The sequence below is a fragment of the Natrix helvetica genome, assembly GCF_964273705.1.
Source record: "Natrix helvetica genome assembly, chromosome: 3".
NCBI classification, from domain to species: Eukaryota; Metazoa; Chordata; class Lepidosauria; order Squamata; family Natricidae; genus Natrix; species Natrix helvetica.
In genome coordinates, this window is record NC_138549.1 from 129,604,506 (window position 1) to 129,626,357 (window position 21,852).

The following is a 21,852-nucleotide window of genomic DNA, read 5'->3' on the forward strand; positions in this document are numbered from 1 at the left end:
TCAATTTTAAATTAATTTAATGTTGTTCAATGTTTTAATGTTTTCACTGATTTTTAATTATTTTAGGCCATCTAGAGTCGCCTCCAGGCAAGATAGTGCATAGATTGAACAAATAAATAAATAACCGCTGTGAAATGTTCCAAGAATTCTAACACATATTGGTTGTGTCAATTGTTCAGTGTAGTCAATTAATCCAAAAGCCCCCTGAAAATGTTTACATATGGAATATTGGTATCTAGTCTACAATAGAGTGAATAGTAACACCCATGTGACACAACTTTAAAATTGACAATTAGTTACAGCATTCTAAAATTGCAATAGCAGAAAATATGGACCATTATAATTAACCCCTCATCTAGCAAATGCTAGGAGGCACACTTCTGGACAGGTCATTGATGAAAACTGGACGCAAAATATGTATTTATTTTTTGAAAAAGAATGGATTTAAAGTTGTGCTTAGTGACATTTACCTTTTGGGTATTATCTTCAGTCCTAAATACACATAATATCACTGTAATCTTCAAAGCTGCCAGTATTATTGTTCCCACAAGAAAGATGTGGTTAGAGGTATAGAAGTTACATAGAATGTATACACGTACTGAGCAGCTTCTCAGAGAGGAGGCAGGAGAGAGAAAGAATTGCTTTCATGTGGTTGACAAAAACATTTAAACATATGTCTCATTTCTTTCCCTGAAAACAGCTACCTTGTCATGCATGCTCTTTATGTGCACAGATATGGATATGGATGTGTGTGTGTAAAGGTTCCCCTCACATATATGTGCTAGTCGTTCCCGATTCTAGGCTGCGGTGCTCATCTCCGTTTCAAAGCCGAAAAGCCAGCACTGTCCGAAGACATCTCTGTGGTCATGTGGCTAGCATGACTTAGCACCGAATTTCTAAGTTACATTTATTTATTTCTGGGGACATAGCAGATCTTGAAATCAACATGAAATGATAAATTCCTAACCACAAGCATAATTAATTCAGGCGAAATTTAAACTATATGTAAATAACTAGAAAATTTACCAATAATTAATAGATTAAATTATTAGTAATGTCTCTATATAAGTGTATCATTTAGTTACCCATACATTTGATTGTGCAAACTAACTGCATATACATTCAACAGGTTTATATTATCAATAATTTCATAAACCACAAATGTAAAAACATCACAGCATATAATTTTGCATACTGCATATATAAGGTCTGTTGGCTTCTATATTATTGCAAGATTTGGCTCTGTCTTATTTTGTATTAACAAAAAAAAAAAACATGATAATGTAATTTTAATCAATGTATTAGCAAAAACTTATAATTTTCAGTGTTTGAGAATTGAAAATTTGTTATAGTTTGGATGTTTAGATAAATGTCAATCTTTTTTTTGAAAGCTTGAATTTTTAATAATTTTATATAGTAACTGATCACCCAGGCACTTCATTTTAAACTGTTGTTTGTCAGTACAATTAGAGCAAGAAATATAGGATTCCTTGTTTTTTGTGATTTGAGAACAACATCCTGAGTAGAATATAATTAAAACATTTAAATTCTAATTTAATTTCTCCCCCAAAATGATAACTACTAAACCAGAAATAATTACTAAGCAGAAATATTTTTTCTTATAGTAATATATCACCTTCATAGCAAAAAACAAAACAAAACCCCACCCTAAAAATAAAACCCCAAATATATCTATGGTAGTTATTTTGTTAAACGATCTTTTCTACCTAGACTAATCCTGGAATTCAATAATTGTACAAGTTATAATAAATGTGATATATGTTAATTTTTAAATTACAAAATTGGCAATACTAGAATTATTGGATTAACTTCATTCCTGTTCAAAGCTTAAAATTCCTGCATTAGTCATACAAACAGAATATTGAATACTAGGGAGAATGTCACATGTAATTTCAAAGAGTTATCATTGTATAATCTTCAAGAAGAGTTTACAGCAAGGAATTTGAATGGCTTTTCTTTCTTGTCTTAATTGCCATACTTCGTGCATGTCTTCTATACATCCATCAAGCCACACAAACTTGTTAAAAGAGTGCAATTCATTTTCTTGGCAGAAACAACTCTGTCAAAACAAGCAAGCAAACAAAAAATTAAGTCATAATATTCCTGTCTTGTAGCTAACTAGTGTCCTGCAAATTAAATATTTGATGACATTCTTACTCCAAAGCAGATCTACACTTATATAGCATATCTTTTTATCCAATTTTTATAGTTGCGCATCTCACCAAATGTGACTGGGCAGTGTACAATAAAGGTAAAAAATAATGAATAAATACTTAAAACCACTTTTAAAAACTATACAGGGAAATGTACAGGGAAAATATAGACAAAGTGGTGTTCATAATAAAGCCACCTCACAAGTCCACCCATCCTTTGGAGTTCCCAGGGTTGCTGGCATAACCAGATTTTAAGGGATCATTGGAAGCTCAGAAATGATGATGCCAAACTTACCTCAGGAGGGAGAAGATTCCATAGTATGGGTACCACCTTAGAAAAGGTTCATGGCCAGGACCTGCCAAATGTAGCTCTTTAGCTGATGGAACTTGTATGAGACCCTCCCTGCTGGATCTGTTGGGGCAGGCAAATGAAATCCAGGAGATGCGGTCCTTCCAATAACCTGATCATATGCCACGAAGGGCTTTAAAGATCAACATCAGCATCTTGAATTGAACCTGGAACAAGACTGGTAGCTAATGGAACTCCTAAAGCAGAGGTGGAGCATGTAATCTACCTGAACACATGACTGTCATGCCAGCACATTTTGCACCAGTTGAAGTTATATATAGATTCAAGTAATATAAATTTTACCTAGGTTTCGCCTCCTATGAAACTATTTTGGAGTGTCTCGACAAAATAAAATTTCAGGTTATATTTATGAATACCACTAAGAGGGTTGCAACATATAGCCCCAAACTTAAATATATAGAAATACATATTATGTAGCTCTATTCATGGGATTTCTATCTGCTTTGTAAAGTTCAAAAGGTGCTTACTTTACTGACAGAAAATGATTCTGCAACAAGAAATGCCTGGCAAGCAATGGAGAAAATAGGACTATGCCATATATATTGTTCTACTCCCCACAGATAACTGTGTCCATAGTGCCTTAATTGCATGTTTCTTCATTCGTTTCTGCTAAAAAAAATGAACTGATTTCTACTCTTTCCTTCCTTCTTTTACAAAAATAGAGGCTTTTTTTGCTACCTTTTCATCCAAACTGTTGTTCTGTGATTCAAGAAAAATGCTTTATTTAGTACAAAAGCAGCATTTTTAAAGAGAAATATGAACCCAAACCTTACGGTAAACTAATCATTGGCTGAAGTTCAACGTATTTATAGTTTACACATAAGAGGAATTGGGTAGTATTTTAATTTTAATAAAAACTACCACCTTATCTTCCTTGTTTGCATTCAGTGACTGAAATGGGCAGAACATATAACATCTACCAGATTTTGTATATCAAAATGTTTGCCAAATCTGTCATTAAAATAACTCAGTACAAACATATGAATGTTCTGCTGTGTTGTCAAACAAGACTTAAATGGATTCGCTTATAATCTAATGCAGTCCTTTCTTCTTAACCATACCTCAGATATACTTGATTATATCAGAGAAGGCAGACTAGAGGGCCTAAATGATCTATTCCATCTTGATTATTCTAAATGTGAGCAACATTGTGTGCTTGGTTTAAACCAAACCAAGAAGACAGCCTGATTTTGTCAAAGGCTCTTCTCTAGCAAAATAGCTAAACAAATCTATATAGCAGTTTTCTTTAACCTGCTTTTTTCCAGAGTCCCAGCCAGAAAGGGAGTTTGCTTGCTTGTTTGTTTAACTATTATCCCGCCTTTACTAGTTTGTAAGTAACCCAAGGCAGTGGATATATTGAAATATTCTTTTCTCCTCCTATTTTCCACACAACAAAACAACCCTATAAGGTGGTTTGGGCTGAAAGAATGTGACTAGCCCAAAGTTACCCAGACTGCTTATTGTCCAATACTTATAACGCATTCCAGTATGGAGATGGCTGATGTATCTCAATAAATTAATTGCATTTTTAAAAAATCATCAATATCTAGAGTCTCTAGAGGTCAGTGTAATTCAAATTAGGAAACTGTAGAACGGTCATTTCCCCAGACAGGTTTTGGATGTTCCTTTGTAATGTTTGCCCTTTGTATTGAGTCATTTCTCCTCCACCTCTATAATCTGTAGAGAAGAAAAACGCAGAGAGAAAAATAAATGTAATAAAGCAGATTAATGTCTTTCACACACATTCTTTTCTACCCATTCCCAATGCTGATAAAAAAAAGGCTATCATTCATAGCGGGTTCATCTCTTCCTATCAGTTTATCTTCCTAAGGTAATCCATCAAGCTCCATGGGAGACCCAAAAGAGGGAGGGCAGCTTTTCTGTAGAGAACGTGAAGCCCAATTACACTTATGCACACCCACCCACACAGAGTGTCATGTTGTAGGATACATATTGTTTCTTTGGCTCCTTACCAGTTCATTGACATTTCTAAACCTAAATTTTAAAGGTGATACCTTTAAAAATTAGCAAGGCATACTAATGTTTTTCCTGCCTATCCAACCATTGACCCAAGCAGCCCAATGGGTGAACAAGAGGATTTTCTGGAAAAGGAAAGGCATGAAAGAAAGCCTCAAAGAAAGGGGCAACATCATCATACCAAGTTATTGCAGTAAGTATGCTTTTCCAAATCACATTTAAGTGAACCCCAAAAAGAAAAGTCTTCTCTTTTCAAACAGCAGTTTCTTGCTCAGAACTGGACTCTTCGTGTTTCCTCTTCATCTTGCAGAAGCCATGGAGCCCACAGAAGCAAGCAAAGGTGAATTGGGGCATCCCCTAGGAGAGGTAAGGGACAGGAGCATCCAAAGGAAATCTATACCAAGTAAGAGAAAAGAGAGAAAGGATTGGGATGTTTCCCCTCTATCAAACAAGACATCTCTTGCTGTAAGTTGGGATCAATATTTCTGGTTGCTACTCAGATAGGAAACTACAAACATTCTAGCTTAAAATTGATTTTTTTTTGCATCTAGAGTGAGACCTTAGTTCATGGGCAGAATATGTTTTACAAACAGAGAATCCTAGATTCATTCCCTGAAATTTGCAGTAATATTGATTAGATAAGATTTGAAAAATACCTATTACCTAAATATAATTTACTCCTTATATAGATATGAAGGATCTTATACATCAGTGGTGGGTTCTGGATCCCGTTCCAACCGGTATGGTTGGAACGGGCCCGGTGGCATCCATATGGACGTGCGCAGCATGCACATGCGTCTTAGCACCTCCACGAGCCTCCGCGACGCTCCAGCTGCTCCGCAGAGCGTGCCCGGAAGCGCGGAAGCCTTAAAAGTCAGGTAAGGAGCTCGGGCGGGTGGGCCCTCTGGAGCACCGTACCGGAATGGTATCCGGTGCTCCGGGCAGGCTCTGGTACGCCCATACCAGGGCGTACCACCTGCAACCCATCACTGTTATACATTAACTTTTTAAAAGGTAATTAATTTGCAAATTATATTTTAAGGGAAATCACTATTATATGAATCATCACGAAATCTGTTTTCAGGGTTCATTGGCTGTTGTAGTCCTTTCTTTGAATTTTATATAACCAAAAATAAGATGGGAAAAACAGTTTTGTCCCCATAGGAGACAAAAACAAACTAATAATGACAAGAATATGTTCTGGAACATGAGAAACTGCTGATACATCACTCAGTTGATGCTCAAACGTAAGAAGCCATCTTCCTCTCTTTTTGATTGATCCCCTCCACCTCCAATCAACCAGCAACTTAATTTTAAAAGTATAATATTATTGTAAAATTGTAGCTTAAAAAAACCAGTTCATTATATTCTGTATTTCATACTAGGAATTAGAAGCTCTGTTATTTAGTCCCATCTCTATCATGCCATTTTATCAATGAGTCAATGTCTAGTGACTCGCATATTAACTTCTTGTGGCTGCTTAACAGCCTCATAAATTTCTGACTCTCTCTTTTATTAGAATTTTAATGTAGTAAAATATACAAAACAAACAAGAACAAACATAGAAAACAAGAAATAGAGAAGTAAGAGTGTTTTTTTTTAAAGAATATATAATTGTGACTTCCACCCTTTTTTCTATTCAGTAATTGTCATTTAAACTTTTCCACTACTTCTTTGTCTCATTTTTAACATATTTCTGGTTCTCAATATCACTTCTGTATGGTACGTATTCATTTCCCTTATATTATTAGCCTGGCTAGCTGAGATTACACATTATGCTCACCCATATCTTGTTTAACCATGATTTGTTGGCTGGCTTTGTACAATAAAATATACTATAAATCACATTTTACAAGCCACACTTGATATATTTTACTCAATACACTAAGCCATAATGTAATTTATTATAGTTAAAGCCTTAGAGTTGTACACTTGAGTCTCACTGTGAACACAAAGAACATTTCATTGTTACCATTAAAAACATAAAAACATAAAATCAATGTGCTGGTGGCTGGTGGCACATTCCAAAATGGTCTACCAATGACTCAGTAAGGACTAGGGACAACCTCTATGCTTTATTACCTTTGAAATATTATAAGATTAAACATGAGCACAAAAACTTAGTGCATTAGCATCTGTGATTTGTGGAGAGGGGGACGGCTCTCCCCCTCAATTCAGCAGTGTTTTGGAAAGAAACCTTTAATAAGCAATCTTCTCTATTCAATAAATTCTGATTATAGAAGATAATAGGCTAATAGTAATACTCATGTCATACTTTTGAATGTTCCTTATGAGGACTATTTTCTCCATAATACAATGATTATCTTTATTTTGCAGACATCCAAGCAATTTTGGCTATGATGTTCTGAATATAGAATCCTGCATCACCATGTGACTACTTATACAATATTGCCCCAAACTTAATCGCAATTAGTGCAAGCAGAGTGAGTACAGTCAGCACCTCTCCAGAAACTAGAATAATATATGATATAAAAGCCCCTCAAGGATCTGAAATATAGTACACTGTCCTGAATATTAGTATTAAAGGACTCTGTAGTTAATTATCCATTGTGTTGATTAGCAGTGCGATGTTTTACTAAAATATTTTCATATCACTTTTCAAGCAGAAGCCTTTTATGAAGTAAAAAAGCAAAAGGGAATAAAAGTATACTTAGTGATAGAATTACCAGTGGTCTTTGATCAGATCCAGCACAGCAATTCTTATGTTTGTACAAAGTGAATGAGTTACAATAAGATTCAGTTTGAACCACTCAGTTATAACTGTATGCTGCTTTTATAAATTCTGCCCTTCCTGCAACCAAATTTTAGAAATTTTTGAATGGATTACTCACTAACCTCAAAACCTGCTGGAGTTAGTGTAATTGAACACTTCACATAACACAGAGCAGAACTGTTAAAATCTTGCATTTCTATTTCATTGAACCAAAGGTGGGAGGAGAATATATCTATTCTGGAGCAATGTTTTTCAACCTTGGCAATTCTAAGCCATGTGGGTTTCCACTTTCAGAATTCCCTAAGCCAGCATTGCTTTAAGACCCTTGATAAGGGATCCTTCTTCAAACAAAGGAAAGAAGCTTTATTAAAAAGAGCGCAGAAAAACCTCAAACTATGCCGGTACCCGAGTCACATTTGCATTATCCTCAGCAGCAATCCTGACATAGCCTACCCTATTATTCCATTTCTGGTTTTTATGTGTTAAGTAGCAATGTTTCCTAAACATATGGAACTCAAATTATAGATTTTGGAAATTATATATACAGAGATGTGTGAGAGCTAACATGAGGTAGTAATTAAGGTGATAGACTGGTATTGGGGAGACTCAGTTTCTAATCCTCCCTTAGGCATGAAAATTGGCTGCTGACTTTGGTCTTAGATTGAAAAGGGGAAAACATCTATTTATCAACTAAAGCACATAGCAACAGTGTGTTAGATTATGCTCTTTAACTTCAGCAGGAATGCCTTCATCCCGCAGTGGATTGATTTGGGCTGATAATACTATCCAGCTTTATATATACTTAGTCCAATTCCTTTTTGAAAAACACCTTTGGAACAAGGAAGGAAGGAAGGAAGGAAGGAAGGGAGGGAGGGAGGGAGGAAGGAAGGAAGGAAGGAAGAAAAAGAGAGAGAGGAAGGAAGGAAGGAAAAGAGAGAGAGAGAAAATGAAATAAGAAAGAAAGAAAGAAAGAGGAAAGAAAGAAAGAAAGAAAGAAAGAAAGAAAGAAAGAAAGAAAGAAAGAAAGAAAGAAAGAAAGAAAGAAACTATTATTATGGCCCAGACCTGATGAGGATCCAATCTACCTTTGGGGCAAGTGGACTTTGTAGCATCTGTCTGAAGGGACAGAAAAGCGGTACCAGGCAGAGTGGCAGCAGAGGTAGGTAAACAGAATTGCTCTATGGTCTCTTCTGACCATCTAAGCTGGTCTGATGCTCAGGGGTGCAATAGAATATCTCTTGCACCACCTATCACCAACACTAAAGGAACAATCAGCAGCCAAACTGGACAGCTGAGAAAGGATGTCCCTCTTTGCTCTAGGCAGCCCAGGATCTCTTGCTAGTCTCCAGAGAAATGTTAGCCTCAAGTCTAGCCTTATCAAGGTGTAACACAATGCAATATGAACTGTTGCTCAGCAATCCCTCTCCTTAATGAGCTTTAGTTATTTTATTTTATTTTAATTATGCTTAGAGCCAGGACTGGTTGTTAGGGTCACAGAGCATTTAGCAGAGGCCTAATAATTCTTTGGCTCGCACAAAGGTTGTGAAGCAAAACCAAATATGCCAAGCCTAAATGGCTTGGCTGCACCCCTGCCAAAAACTGCTCCCACCTAAGTGAAGCAATCGACATCTGCGAATTACCTCAGCCAGATTAAAAAGAAAAAAAAAGAGGCAGCGAAAGCCAAAATCCTGTTTGAGATGGTTGCTTTTCAATAGCTCGGCTAGTACTGAGGGCATGAGTAAGCCCTCCAAGGTTACCGGGAATATTTGACTGACCTTCTAGCTTCAAACACAACTGCTCAGCATTAATTAAAGAGCCCTTCAGCACCTTAGATCAGTCCGTTCCACAAGGCAATGACAATTGCATCCCTCCCATCCAGTAACCTGGGAACCAGCCGACACTACTTTTATCCTCTCTGCTTCAGCCTGACCTTGTCTTTCCAGGGAAGGAGTCTGCCTTCAGCACAAAGCAGCCCCAATACAGATAAGCCCAGCCCTTTTAATTCATGGCTGCAGCTGCAGCCTCTCTCTACCCTTCCCCCCTCAGCTTTATTTGACAGATTTCTCTGTATACCTGTCTGCCTGACTCCTGCTTAAAATAAAGTCTAGATATTTCCTTTGAAATGCACAGAACAATGGCAAGAGGCTGTTTAATGAGGCTTCCTTTCTCACAAGGTTCGTGAAACAGACAGTCCTCATCTCACTGCATCTCTCTGCCACTTTTATTCTGTGAATAGCAAAAGGTTTTCTGGATGTAACAGCTGGAAGAGAGCAAAGATCAGTCAAATGAAGCTTTTGGAAGGTTGGTTTGGTCGCTACAAGATGAGCTCATTCCTTACCCACCTGTAATTTTGCTGCCACCAATTAGTATTAGAATACCTTAATCAGCATCAAGGGCCAGGGAAGAAAATTATCAACCCAAGGGTTTGATATATAGCATATAGGGCTTTATTACATTTCTTACTGCTCCATCCATCCATCCATTCAGGGGCATCCTTAGAGAGGCTTCAAAAAATTCAAGACGGAGGCTATGACCATGGGATTAAAGCCCCAATCTCTTTAGGTGCATTGTATGCAAGAAGGGAGTGGAGGTTTGATCACACAGTCACAGCCACAATCATAACTTTTTGGTACTCCATTTCTACAACATGAGGCTGAGATCACAAACCCACTACACCAGAATACTGTATCACTGGAATAACAGGTACTGTTTTAAAAAGCAAAATACTGTGAGACTGTAGGCCTCTCTTACGCATGAAAGCCAGCTGGGTGGCATTGGCCCAGTTCCAAGCGGGAGTTTTCAAAACTTAATATAAATTTTAAATAAAGTTTTCAGGATAGATGCTCTGGAAGAAAACGTCCACACAGACTCTGTTCTCAGATTGTGGAATCCTATGATACAGCATTGTAATATGAGTGTCATGTTAGTCTATGAGCAAAAGGTCCCTCTGTCATAACAACTTTTCCATCTAACAAATTCAATTAAAAAGTTAAAATTAAATTTAATTAAAAAGAAAAATGTCTCCCCACTTATGACTATAACCATGTTGCTTGTATCTTTCAATTTATATTGTTTTTATTTGTTTCCTAGTATGATTTGATAGCTTATTAGCAACCTTGACTAAGGGACGTGGGGGCTCAGTGACTAAGATGCTGAGCTTGTCAATCAGAAATGTCAGCAGCTTGGTGGTTCAAATCCCTAGCGCCAAGTAACGGAGTGAGCTCCTGTTACTTGTACCAGCTTCTCCCAACCTAGCAGTTCGAAAGCATGTAAAAAGGCAAATAGAAAAAATAAAAACCACCTTTGGTGGGAAGGTAACAGCGTTCCATGCGCCTTTGGCATTTAGTCATGCTGCCACATGACCATGGAGATGTCTTCAGACGTCAGGCACTTTGGCTTTGAAACAGAGATGAGCACCGCCCCCTAAAGTCAGGAACGACTAGCATATATGTGTGAGGGGAGCCTTTACCTTTAACCTTGAGTGTCATTAAGTGTTGTATCTTTTTATTCTTGATGAATGTATTTCATTCTCCTTATGTACACTGAGCATATGCACCAAAGACAAATTCCTTGTGTGCCCAATCACATTTGGCCACTAAAGAATTCTATTCTATTCTATTCTACTCTATTCTATTCTAAGCTTTCAAGCAAGAGAGAGGATCCAAAATGCATGAACTATACAAACATTCCCAGAGCCTCACAACCATAAAAAAATAAGGAAGTTAAATGGCCATTTGTAGGGCTAAACATGCAGGTGGTGTGGTGATTCAGGCACATTCAGAGCTGCACTGGATTCTGCTAGTCTATAGAGAATGGGAACCTATAGGTAGAGTTTGTAGAGAAGCAGATTATAGCGAAATATGAACTATAAGACTTTTGATATAAATGAGTAAATATCCATTCCTAGGATCTTGTAACTGTATGTTTGTGCACATGTATACATGAGCCTCTGCTCAAATTCAGAATGCTATATAATGTGACTTTTGCTCTTCTCTTCATTTTCTTATGCTACTGTTTCTTGTTAAATACAAGAAAGCTAATCAAACATTCAGAGAAAGGTTGAAGAATAACTACTAGTAAGTAAATCAACAAAATATGTATTGTTTTGTTTACTGGTCTACTGATGCTTCTATATAATATGTAATTTTTACAATGGGGTGGAAAAAGGAAGAGTTATGGTACAGCAGCATCATATAGGCTTTGCTTGCAGATGTTCCCAGGTTCAGATCTGCGTACTTCCAGATAAACTGGAATCCTATGTGAAATCCTGGCAAGGCACAAAGATATGTCAGTCAATAAGTCAGATATGTCAATAATAAGCTGGATGAACAGCAGCCTTTTGGGTAAAATGGAACTTCCTGTGTTGGTCCTAAAAAGGATATTCTGTTCTGATTCCCTTGGCTTCCTACCATTTAATAGTGCAACCTTTTGTAACCTGGTATCTTATATGGCAAGCAAGTCTCTAATTCCTACATGACTTCAAATTCTGGCTACAGGTTGATATAGCAGGAAGTAAGAGACTTGAAGTAGGCTGCAGTGGTCTTAAGCACCTTCAGTCAATACCTAAGAATAGATAGATATTTTAAATGATACAGAGAAGAGAGGAATATGTAATTGGTATTCTATTAAGAAATCTTAATTTTGCACTTGTCTTACTGGTATGTGTGACTAAGTTCACATTCTACATGTATTACCATGTTTCAGTATCAAACTTTATTTATTTTACCATATTGGCAAACTACCCAAATCATACAGATTCTGCGGTTGGGTTTTTCGAACTCCTATTTTATTATTGAATGTCAGAATTTCATTTATATTCACTAAGAGACTGGCTGCCTTCATATGTTACCCATTGTTCATACATAATCTGGTTGTACAAATTCAGCCATTGTGATTTGTATTGCAGCATATGTTTTTGACACCATAATGATTTACTTAACAAATTACAGCTGAGAAAATAATATCTTAGTGTAATTTACTGTATGAATCATGCAACTGAGAGATGTTTTTCAGATAATATTTCTAAATGAGGTTCAGTAAGTAAGAACTTTTAAAGTGGTAAGTTCCATCAAGCAGCAATGTTTTCAAATGATGAAATCATTATGATGTCATTATGCAAAAGATGTGATTGTGTAATTTTCATTACGAAGTCCATGTTCTGTTACTTGTACAATGTTGTTTTGATGCATCTATTATTTCCTTGCTTTCTCCCCCTGCAAATATTTGATGCTTTCTTAAGTATGAAACTTTATTGTTAATGCCTTTGTTGTTAATTTTTAGTGACGTATACTTGCAGTTTAATATTTTTAATGATTGTTATGACAAGCCAGCCAAATAACTCTATTGTTAGATGGTACATATAAACATGATAGTCTGTCTTTAATCTGGTTGCCAATTCTAGATGACAGGTTGTAATTTGAAATGCAGTACTAGCATTGCCAAACATGTATTTATTATAAACATACTTTAAACATATCTGTCTTCTCTTTCTAGGAACATATGTACCCAAAGTTTAAGAATCAAAGTAAAAATAGTCAAAACAAAAAACCGAGGAGCTTGAGTGGAAGGTATGGTATTTCCTTTATCTTCTGCTTCTTGGCTTCCCAGAGACATATGGTTGGCGAATATGACTTCAGCAACAGAGTGGTCAATGCCTGGAATGCTCTACCTGACTCTGTTGTTACATCCTCTAACCCTCACAGCTTCAAACTTACTGTCTACCGTGGACCTCATCCCATTTCTAAGAGGTCTGTAAAGAGGGTATGCATAAGTACACCAGGGTGCCTACCGTCCCTGTCCTACTGTCTCCATTTATTTGTATTCATTTCTTTTGTTCATGTCCATGTTTATATCTGCTGCCTTGTATTTGACAAACTAATAAATACAAATACAAACACAAAAACAGAATTCTGTACTAGGTGAGCCTAATGTTTGATCCCTAATGGTTGGTTCTTAAAGTAAAAAAATAAAGAACAAAGGTGTATAACATTAATGTAGAAGGAATTGTTCCAATCTGGGTCAATCACCAGGATCAGAGTTTTAGTCTTCTGAGCTTTCGGACTTATGCTGGAGCCCATATTCTAGTTCCTGGAGAAGTGCTGACAGTACTGCTTGCACTAATTTAGTGGACTCCAGCACGAGTCCAAAAGCTCAGAAGACTAAACCTCTTGTCCCGGTGATCGACCCAGATTTAATCCTGCAACATTATCCTGGGACACATATAAGTGCTTTCATTCAAGAAGCAGTTGAGTTATCTAAACTTATAAAAGTATTAGATAAGCCATGATCTGTTGGGTGATCCTTTCAGAGATATTTCCTTACCTAAACAGAGAAGCTGAATGACCATGGAAAAGTAAAAAAGCAGAGGCAGTAGGAGTAATTTCTGACTCCCTGCTGGCTTCCTATTGACTGTTTGTGTGAAGCTGGCAGGGAACAGCAGAAATCACAGTCATGTGACTGTGGTTAATTGTGGCAATGCTGCAGCAGCCAAAATTTTGCTAATAAAACTAGAATGAAGAATCTTAAAATTAAATTACCCTGTCAGACCTGGAAACCATCTTTTGCACACAGGAGTAATGAGTCCTGGATGTTGTATGTATTTATAGATTTGAGGTACCATGATTCAAAATGTTTTGCACTATGATGCAACATTTGGACTAATTGAAGTTTACAAACAAGGAAAGATTTAGCAGTATGTAGATAAAAAGATCTTTGTTATGTAATTAATGATGGACTACTAAAACCTTAGTCCAAACCCTCATTGGCTATTAATGGCAAAGAAAATTTCAATAGTAAACAGACATAAACTGAACAAGGATTATACTCAAGGCTCTAAACAGTTCTTTTTACCTCTCTTCAGCTATTCACTAATACCTCAGGGCAAAAATGATTGAGGAAAGCCATGGATATCTACCTGAGCTCTGGAAAGAAACAGGATATAACGAAGTGAAGGAACTAAGCCAATCTTTCAAGCCAGTGGCTGTAGGACATGTAAAGCATTTAAATTCAAAAGAAACATGTATTTAGAATTACACCTGGATGTCCAATTATAATGAGTATAGATGCTAGAAGAGAATAAATGTAGCTCAGAGTTGGAGTCCGTGTTATTCTCAGAGCTTGTCTATTTGTTTGCTTGCTTTAATTAACTGACACTAATTACCATCAGTGCTAAATTTATCACAGCTAGTACTGATGATGTTACATAGTCAGGTAATGAAACATCTGAAATAAATAGGCAAACTCATAAAGCATCACAGGCTCCACAGTTGCTACAAAGTCATAATCGTAGCCTCTGATTCTATGTGTATAGTCAAAATTATGTTATCAATTTTGCTACTCAACTGTTTTCAAGGATAGATAGCTCCATTGATAGTACATCATGTTACCAGTGAGAGGAGGATGGTAGAAGAAACAAGGCACTTTGTGTATTGCAGTATTAGATTCCCTGGGAATAGAAATGGGGGAGGGGAGAATTGTGGAGAGTTCAAAAGCACCAGAAACCACTTGTTTGCCTGGAGACCTGGGTGGTCTGAGTGACAGGAGTCCCAATTCCATTAGGGTGTTATTAGTGTATTTAGGAAAGCTTGTAACATGGAACCTTTAAAAATTGACCCTCCACTTTCTATTCAGATGCAAGATAAATGAACTAGAGTAAGGGGAATGACAGAGGCCCTACTTGATTTGCAAAATCCAAGCATGTTTCATGGCCCTACTTTGCCCTTTCTATTCAAGGAAGAAGATCTTTTGAATAGGAATCTCTGCAGCCAAGAAAACACAGTGAATATTAAAAATGTAAAGCCACAGAATTCTCTGTAGTCATTTGCTTAACCTCAGGCCGTGTTTGTCACTGTCAGAGTGATGAATCGGGAGCTGTCTGAAATCAGCATGCTCACTTTAATAATGTCACTTTTCCTGAGCCCTAATAAATGTCTTTCTGAACCAGCTGGGCAGACCAATTCCTTAGACCAACAATTACTGATTTCGCCAGGTTTTTGCTCTTCCTAACAGTTAAGCCCCTGCTGCTGAAATTGGAAATCTTTACTCTTTTCACACATTCACTCAGCAATGAGGAAAGGAAGGGATCCAATTTGTTAAAACCCTTTGTGAGAAACTGGAGCAAAAAGAACACATTAAGCCAGGGACAAAGGATGGGCAGTTTTTGTATTCTTATTTTGACTTCTGCCACAAAAGTTGGATATATAGACTGTGCTAGACTATAATTGGAATGATTGTGGTATGTGGTATGCAGTATAATGGCTGAAAGTGAATGGAATCTTTTCCCATTTTTAACAGGAAATGGATGAAGACGATACGGTCATCTTAACAATCCCCTTCAAATCCCCACTAAAATCCGCCCTGCCATCATATCAAGCACAGCCATCATTATTAAAAGACTTATTTCTACTACTTAATAGTATCCATGAATGCAGATGATTAACCAATATTTGCAAAATACTGTGGGTGAACTCAGGTCCTGGAATATGGTTTGGATAACCATTATCTTTCTGGAGATGCGGTGGCTCAGTGGCTAAGACACTGAGCTTGTCAATCAGAAATGTCAGCAGCTCGGTGGTTCAAATCCCTAGAGCCACGTAACGGAGTGAGCTCCCGTTACTTGTACCAGCTTCTCCCAACCTAGCAGTCCCAAAGCATATAAAAAGGTAAGTAGAAAAAATAGGAACCACCTTTGGTAGGAAGGTGACAGCATTCCGTGTGCCTTCAGCATTTAATCATGCCAGCCATATGACCACGGAGACATCTTCGGACAGTGCTGGCTCTTCAGCTTTGAAACAGAGATGAGCACCACCTCCTAGAGTCGGAAACGACTAGCACATATGTGCAAGAGGAAACTTAACCTTAACCTTTACCTATCTTTCTGCATTGACATCATTCTAACCTACTTACCTTGTTCTAAAAAATAGGTAGTGATTATACAGGCATCATAAAGTCATCACATATTTAAGCATTTTGTTGCTGCTATCATGAAAAATCTTGAACTTGGGATGATATGCATCTCTCTCTCACTCAATACAAGATTGAGATTGGCTAGTCCTTCCATCAAATCATATGAAATCCATCCCTCATGGAAATGATTGAATTTAGTACTTTACCACAAAGGTATCCCACATTTATGTCCTGTACAATGTAAAGGTATATCCGTATGTCTGGATGCCATTTAACATAACAAAGATCTTTTAATATGTTTACATAATCATGAAACAAAGAAAATTATTAAATGGTCTTGGTGCATTAAACAGAAATATCAGAAAAGCCTTACAGCAAATCAGACCATTGATCTATCTAGTTTGGGATTGTCTGCACTGACTGATAGTAACAACCCTGGGTTTCAAGCTGGAGACTTTTCCAATATCACTTGGAGATGGAAAAATTGATCCTGGACTCTTCAGTAAGCAATGCAGTACAAACGTACAGCCCTTTCTAAGTGTTAAGATGGGTGTTTATTAATAAAAGTGTGTCAAGACTAGAGTTTCTGGAAAACGTACTGCAAAGGTAAGGTACACATAGCATAGTCAATAGTTAATTAAACATTTCTTTTTTGTTGTGTCTCACCCTCTGGAATATTTTTTCACTTGAGGAGAGGTCTGCCTCCACTCTCCTGGTCTCCCGGAAGAGCCTAAAAATGTGGCTCTGTCACTTGGCCTGCAGCCCAGACAGGGGGCTCCTATGGTGGTGGTGGCTGACCAGGTTGCCCATCTTGTGTTCAGCTTCTTTGTTCAGTCCTTTCTATTAAATTTTACTCATTCTAATTATATTCTAGTATCTTTTTACCTTTTTAAAAAACATTGTAGGCTGTTCAGAGTTACTGTAAAAGTGAGATAGATAGCATAGAAATTAAATAAATAAAATAAAATAGTCCATCAACTTAGGGTGACTTGATGAAAAACAAACAAATTGCAAAGGTGTAACTTGTAAATATAAGTAACTAGATAACTATACACTTTTCTTCTACTGTGGCAGGTAATGTTTCCTTCAAACCAAACCTGACCATTTAGCGACTTCATAGACATGTCCATTTAGATCTCTTGGCTTTAAATATCAAAGTGGCTTTACTACTGCCTGCTTCCAGGATGTTAGCCTACAGTCCTGTTTTGCAATTCAAAAACTAACCACATGCGATACCATTTATCTTTTTAAACTCAGTCAAAATGGGTTAGATGCAGGGGTGGGCTACTAGAGGTTCACCTGGGTTCAAGAGAACCCGCAGCTAACGTTATCGCCGGTTCCCAGAACCTCCAAATCCCATTCCTGGCTGGCCCTGCCTACCCCGCCTCTCCCTTCTCACCCTGCCCCTCCCCTCCCAGGAGTCTCCACATGCCATGTTTTGGATGTGAGGTAAATGCAGGGCCTGTGCGGAAGCTCAGGGAGGGAGAAAAATGGGCCTTCTTGAAGTTCTGGAAAGCTGGAAACGGGTCCGTCTCCAGCCTCCAGAGAGCCTCCAGAGCCTGGGAGAAGCAGTTTTCGCCCTCCGAGAGGCTCGAGGAAAGCCTCCGGAGCCTAGGGAAGGCAAAAACGCCTCCCCCTTATGGTGCAGGAGGCTGGCTAGGCCACGCCCACCATGCCTATGCCCACCCACCAACTGGGCAGACAACCCATTGCTGAAATTTTTGAAGCCCTCTTCTGCTTAGATGCTGCCACAATCAGCAGTTGGGCAGTGCAACAAGTAGCAAAGGCAGAGGAAAAGATAAATAAGAATGGACTGCTGATAAGTAGAAACAGACAATGATGTGACAAAAGCAGAAGTGGGATTTGTATAATTTTGCTGAAAATATTGTCACGCCCATACCTTTTACTGGTAAAGGTAAAGGTTTCCCTGGCACATATGTGCTAGTTGTTCCCGATTCTAGGGGGTGGTCCTCATCTCCATTTCAAAGCTGAAGAGCCAGCACTGTCCAAAGGCGTTCCGTGGTCATGTAGCCGACATGACTAAATGCCAAAGGCACACGGAACACCTTCCCACCAAAGGTGGTCCCTATTTTTCTACTTGCATTTTTATGTGCTTTCGAACTGCTAGGTTGGCAGAAGCTGGGATAAGTAACGAGTTCACACTGTTACGTGGCGCTAGGGATTTGAACCACCGAACTTCCGACCTTTCTAATCGACAAGCTCAGTGTCTTAGCCACCGAGCCACCGCGTCCTCCCTTTTACCGATAGCTTGCTGGAAATATTGCAGCCAGAATGGGAATCTCTGAGACTAGCATCCAGCTGGTAGGTCATGGTTATCCAGTATTGAATTAGAGGTCAGATTTACCTCTAATTGGTTCCAGAATTACCATGAAAATAATTGGTAACTAGGGCATTAAATGTTATTTAGGATTCAATTTATATTCCATGACCAATAAAGATATATTTTCACTCAATTGAAGTTTACTCCACAGGGTTGTATTAAGTATGAGATCATTGCAACATATGATGCTACTTTGCGCACCTCCAAATAAAGGCGGATTGCTAATGTGAGACAGATAGAGGGATACTTCACCTTTTGTTTTAGCCACATTTTTAACTTCCGTTTTAATTATTAACTCTGAATTCCATTAACAACAATCCCCTCACCCAGCATATTCAAACCCAAACATAAAGTATTCAATTTTTGCTTTTAAAAAAAAAACCTTAAAAGGAAATAAAGTCAATTAGTAAAGGGAAGCATTGTCTCTTTAATGGGAAATAATGATGCATATTCAGCTGGAGTTTCAGGCTGCAGTGTTTGCAGAGAACCACTAATTAAAACATTGCTTCTGTAAAGTATGCTGATGCCATTGATTCTAACCCTCTCTCCCCTCCTCAGCCTTCATATACACAGTTAATTTGCTGCTAGGAAAGCAAAGTCGCAAGGGTCCTCATTATAAAAATTTCACTGGCTGCATCTAATGGTTGTAATTAATAGGTGCAATAAATTTCAAATGGCCAGCCAGGGTGTTCATTAGTTTCTGCCTGAGTCAGCACCAGTGGGGTAGCCTGTTACTTAATAAGCCATTTTCTATCAAAAAGAAAGAGGGTTTTTCTATGGTTCAACACCATCTGAGCTTTCCTGCCAAAAAGAGGCAGAGACAAATACACAATTTGTAATGAACACTCTAGCTTTATACACACCTGTTTGCCAAATGTGTAAAAAGAAATGTCAGGGCTTTCCAAATGAAGACTAGCACACAAGCAATACTGACAATATTTGTAACGGGCAGATAGCTTTTAATATCTCTCTAGAGAATTGCTATCATTAGTGAATAATTTAGTGAATAGCCAGCACCATTATTAGATGTCAGCCCAATGGAGACAAACCTTGATGTGCCTCTCAGATCATTTGGTTTCATACAAAAATGGTAAGATGAGGTTGGCCAATATGTGACTCAACATGATATGCAGATTCTTCTGTGGGTTGACACAGTAACTTATAAAAACTTACACATCAGTTTACTCTAGTAGTCTATGACTAATATTATGTTTAAAAAGTGCGTTTTTTTCCCCAAACAGAAGACTACATTGATGCTATGTCCAGTATTTGCATGGGTAGTCACCATGGTTAAGTAGGTTTTTCAAAACCTAATTGTTATTGGATATGAGATGGGTGGCAAATAAATTTCATAAAATCTCTAGTTTGTACAACAAGGAATCATAAACTAACCCATGAGTTGGATTTGCAAAAATATGTGAGACTAAAATATGGCTGGCTACTTTGTCATCCAATATATCCTGCAAGCTCAGAAGTATTTCACTGTGGTGATTAAATAGCAAGGAAAACAGGACACTTGTACCTTTAGCAGCAAATAAAAAGTTGCACCAAATTGTGACAGAATTTTGCAATATGTTCCGATTTACCAATTCTTCCCAATTAGACATACCTTCCTCCAGAAAACTTTCAGTTGTAAGTATCTAATATTTATATGAAATTTTATTCATCTCCTTCTCTCCTGCAATCTATATTGTGAAAGCTCTTCGCCTTTCTCTTCTGCATTCTGTATTTCATTAATAATTTCCTTTGTAAAATTTGCAATTAGCACAAAGGTGGCTCAGATGTTCTCCCTCAAACTATCAGCCTAATGATATTCTCAGTGCCTCAATGGATTAGTTACTCAAAGTTAGATGTCTCCTGATGAACTTTTAACTCTTAAAAAATCATGGTTTGTCGAAATATAAAGATATATTTTACAATACTGGATGCGTTGTGCTACTGATATTTTGCAATAAATCCATAATCAGTGCAGTGAATATATACAGAGACATTTCCATGTAAAAATTGAGGATAGCTGCTTCTTAGAAAAGTAGCAGAACAGATAAAGATTGCAATCCTTTTACTAAAAATACAGCCCATGCAGAACAGTATGGAATTCAGTTCTAAATGATCAGGTATAAATCTCTGCTGCAAAAGGACTTGGATTTCATTTGATTGCCAAGCACAGAGGGAGGCAAATGAATGAGAATGTGCAAGAATGCTAAACCAGTACTCAAATTACAGAAGGTAGAAAGCAGAGAAACCTGGGAATCTAGAGAAATTAAGTTGGCTAGAATTTAACAGAGTGATAGGTGGGATCCATTCCGGACCCCATATTTTTCTCCCTATCAGTCACTCCAGTGCTAATTTATCCAACATTTTGCTAGTGTCCTAGAAAATGAGCATTTTCTTACAGCATCTCTCTTGCAGTCAAATGATTTGCAGAAACATAGATGGCTGAAAGTTTCTTTTTTTACCTGTGTTGCTAAAAAAAACCAGATCAATATAGTATAACAAATTGAAAGGGACAAGAATCTAACATATATATCAAAAACATATTGAAGTTTTATAAACCAATTAATGGGTACACCTTTAGTTATATATAATTAGTATGAAATATTTATGCAGTGTTCTTGTCAACAAGAGATTGCTGTTCAACTTCCTCGTCCAGGCTAATAGCCCCAGTATGCCCTATTAGTTTCCCATCGATAGATTAACCGGGTCCAATCGTATCTAGTTTCTGAAGACAGACTAAGCCAGTCTCCTGTGTCTGGAATATAAATAAAGGATGTTGGATGCTCGATATTTAATTAAATAAAGAGACAAATTGTCCCTGTCTATTAGATTACCTGAGGAACCATTACAATTATGTGGAATTAAAAATATGCTATCCAGACTTTTTACCATCTATGTAATCTCAAAGATGGAATTGTCTCTGTAAGGCGGAAAAGCATTCTAGTCTTCTATCCACTAATTAAATCTGTTCAATTTGGCTTCTATTGCCTCAGTATTCAGTATTCCCTACTACAATGTATATTTTGATTTTGCTAATAAAAAGATTGCCAGATTATTTCTTCTATTTTCTGTTTTATAAGACATCTTCAGTCCTGTTTAAGACTACATTCAGCTGCTAGAATTTGTATCTATGAAGAGGAGATCTCAGGTTCTTCTTTATTTACCACTGATATTTTTGAATATTGTTAATTGCTGGCAATTCTTACCTTGATTGTATGGGAGACTTATCTACTAATCTGTGCTGCTGTTCTAACCACCGGGGCACAAACGGCTGAATTTTTCCTGGTAACTAATCTCAGCACCCTTCTATATAATTTTAGGAAATACAATCGGAAACCTTGAGCCACATTCAGCTACC

The 21,852-nt window shown here is 37.5% G+C and overlaps 1 protein-coding gene across 10 annotated transcripts in view; it reads right to left on the reverse strand.

Annotated features, from left to right (window-relative positions):
* BLACAT1 (BLACAT1 overlapping LEMD1 locus) overlaps positions 1 to 21,852 on the reverse strand; it is a 56,712-nt gene continuing 34,860 nt past the window's right edge. For 7 of the 10 annotated variants that reach the window (XM_081949635.1, XM_081949634.1, XM_081949631.1 and 4 more), the window contains 3 exons: positions 4,703 to 4,915; positions 2,470 to 4,221; positions 1 to 2,080 (listed from right to left, as the gene is read on the reverse strand). In XM_081949635.1, the coding sequence (XP_081805761.1) occupies positions 4,774 to 4,875 (102 nt within the window). In that variant the 5' untranslated portion in view covers positions 4,876 to 4,915 and the 3' untranslated portion in view covers positions 1 to 2,080; positions 2,470 to 4,221; positions 4,703 to 4,773. Of the gene's footprint in view, positions 2,081 to 2,469; positions 4,222 to 4,702; positions 4,916 to 9,030; positions 9,214 to 21,852 lie in introns of those variants that run through there. The other 3 variants (XM_081949633.1, XM_081949636.1, XM_081949632.1) reach the window with 3 other exon arrangements.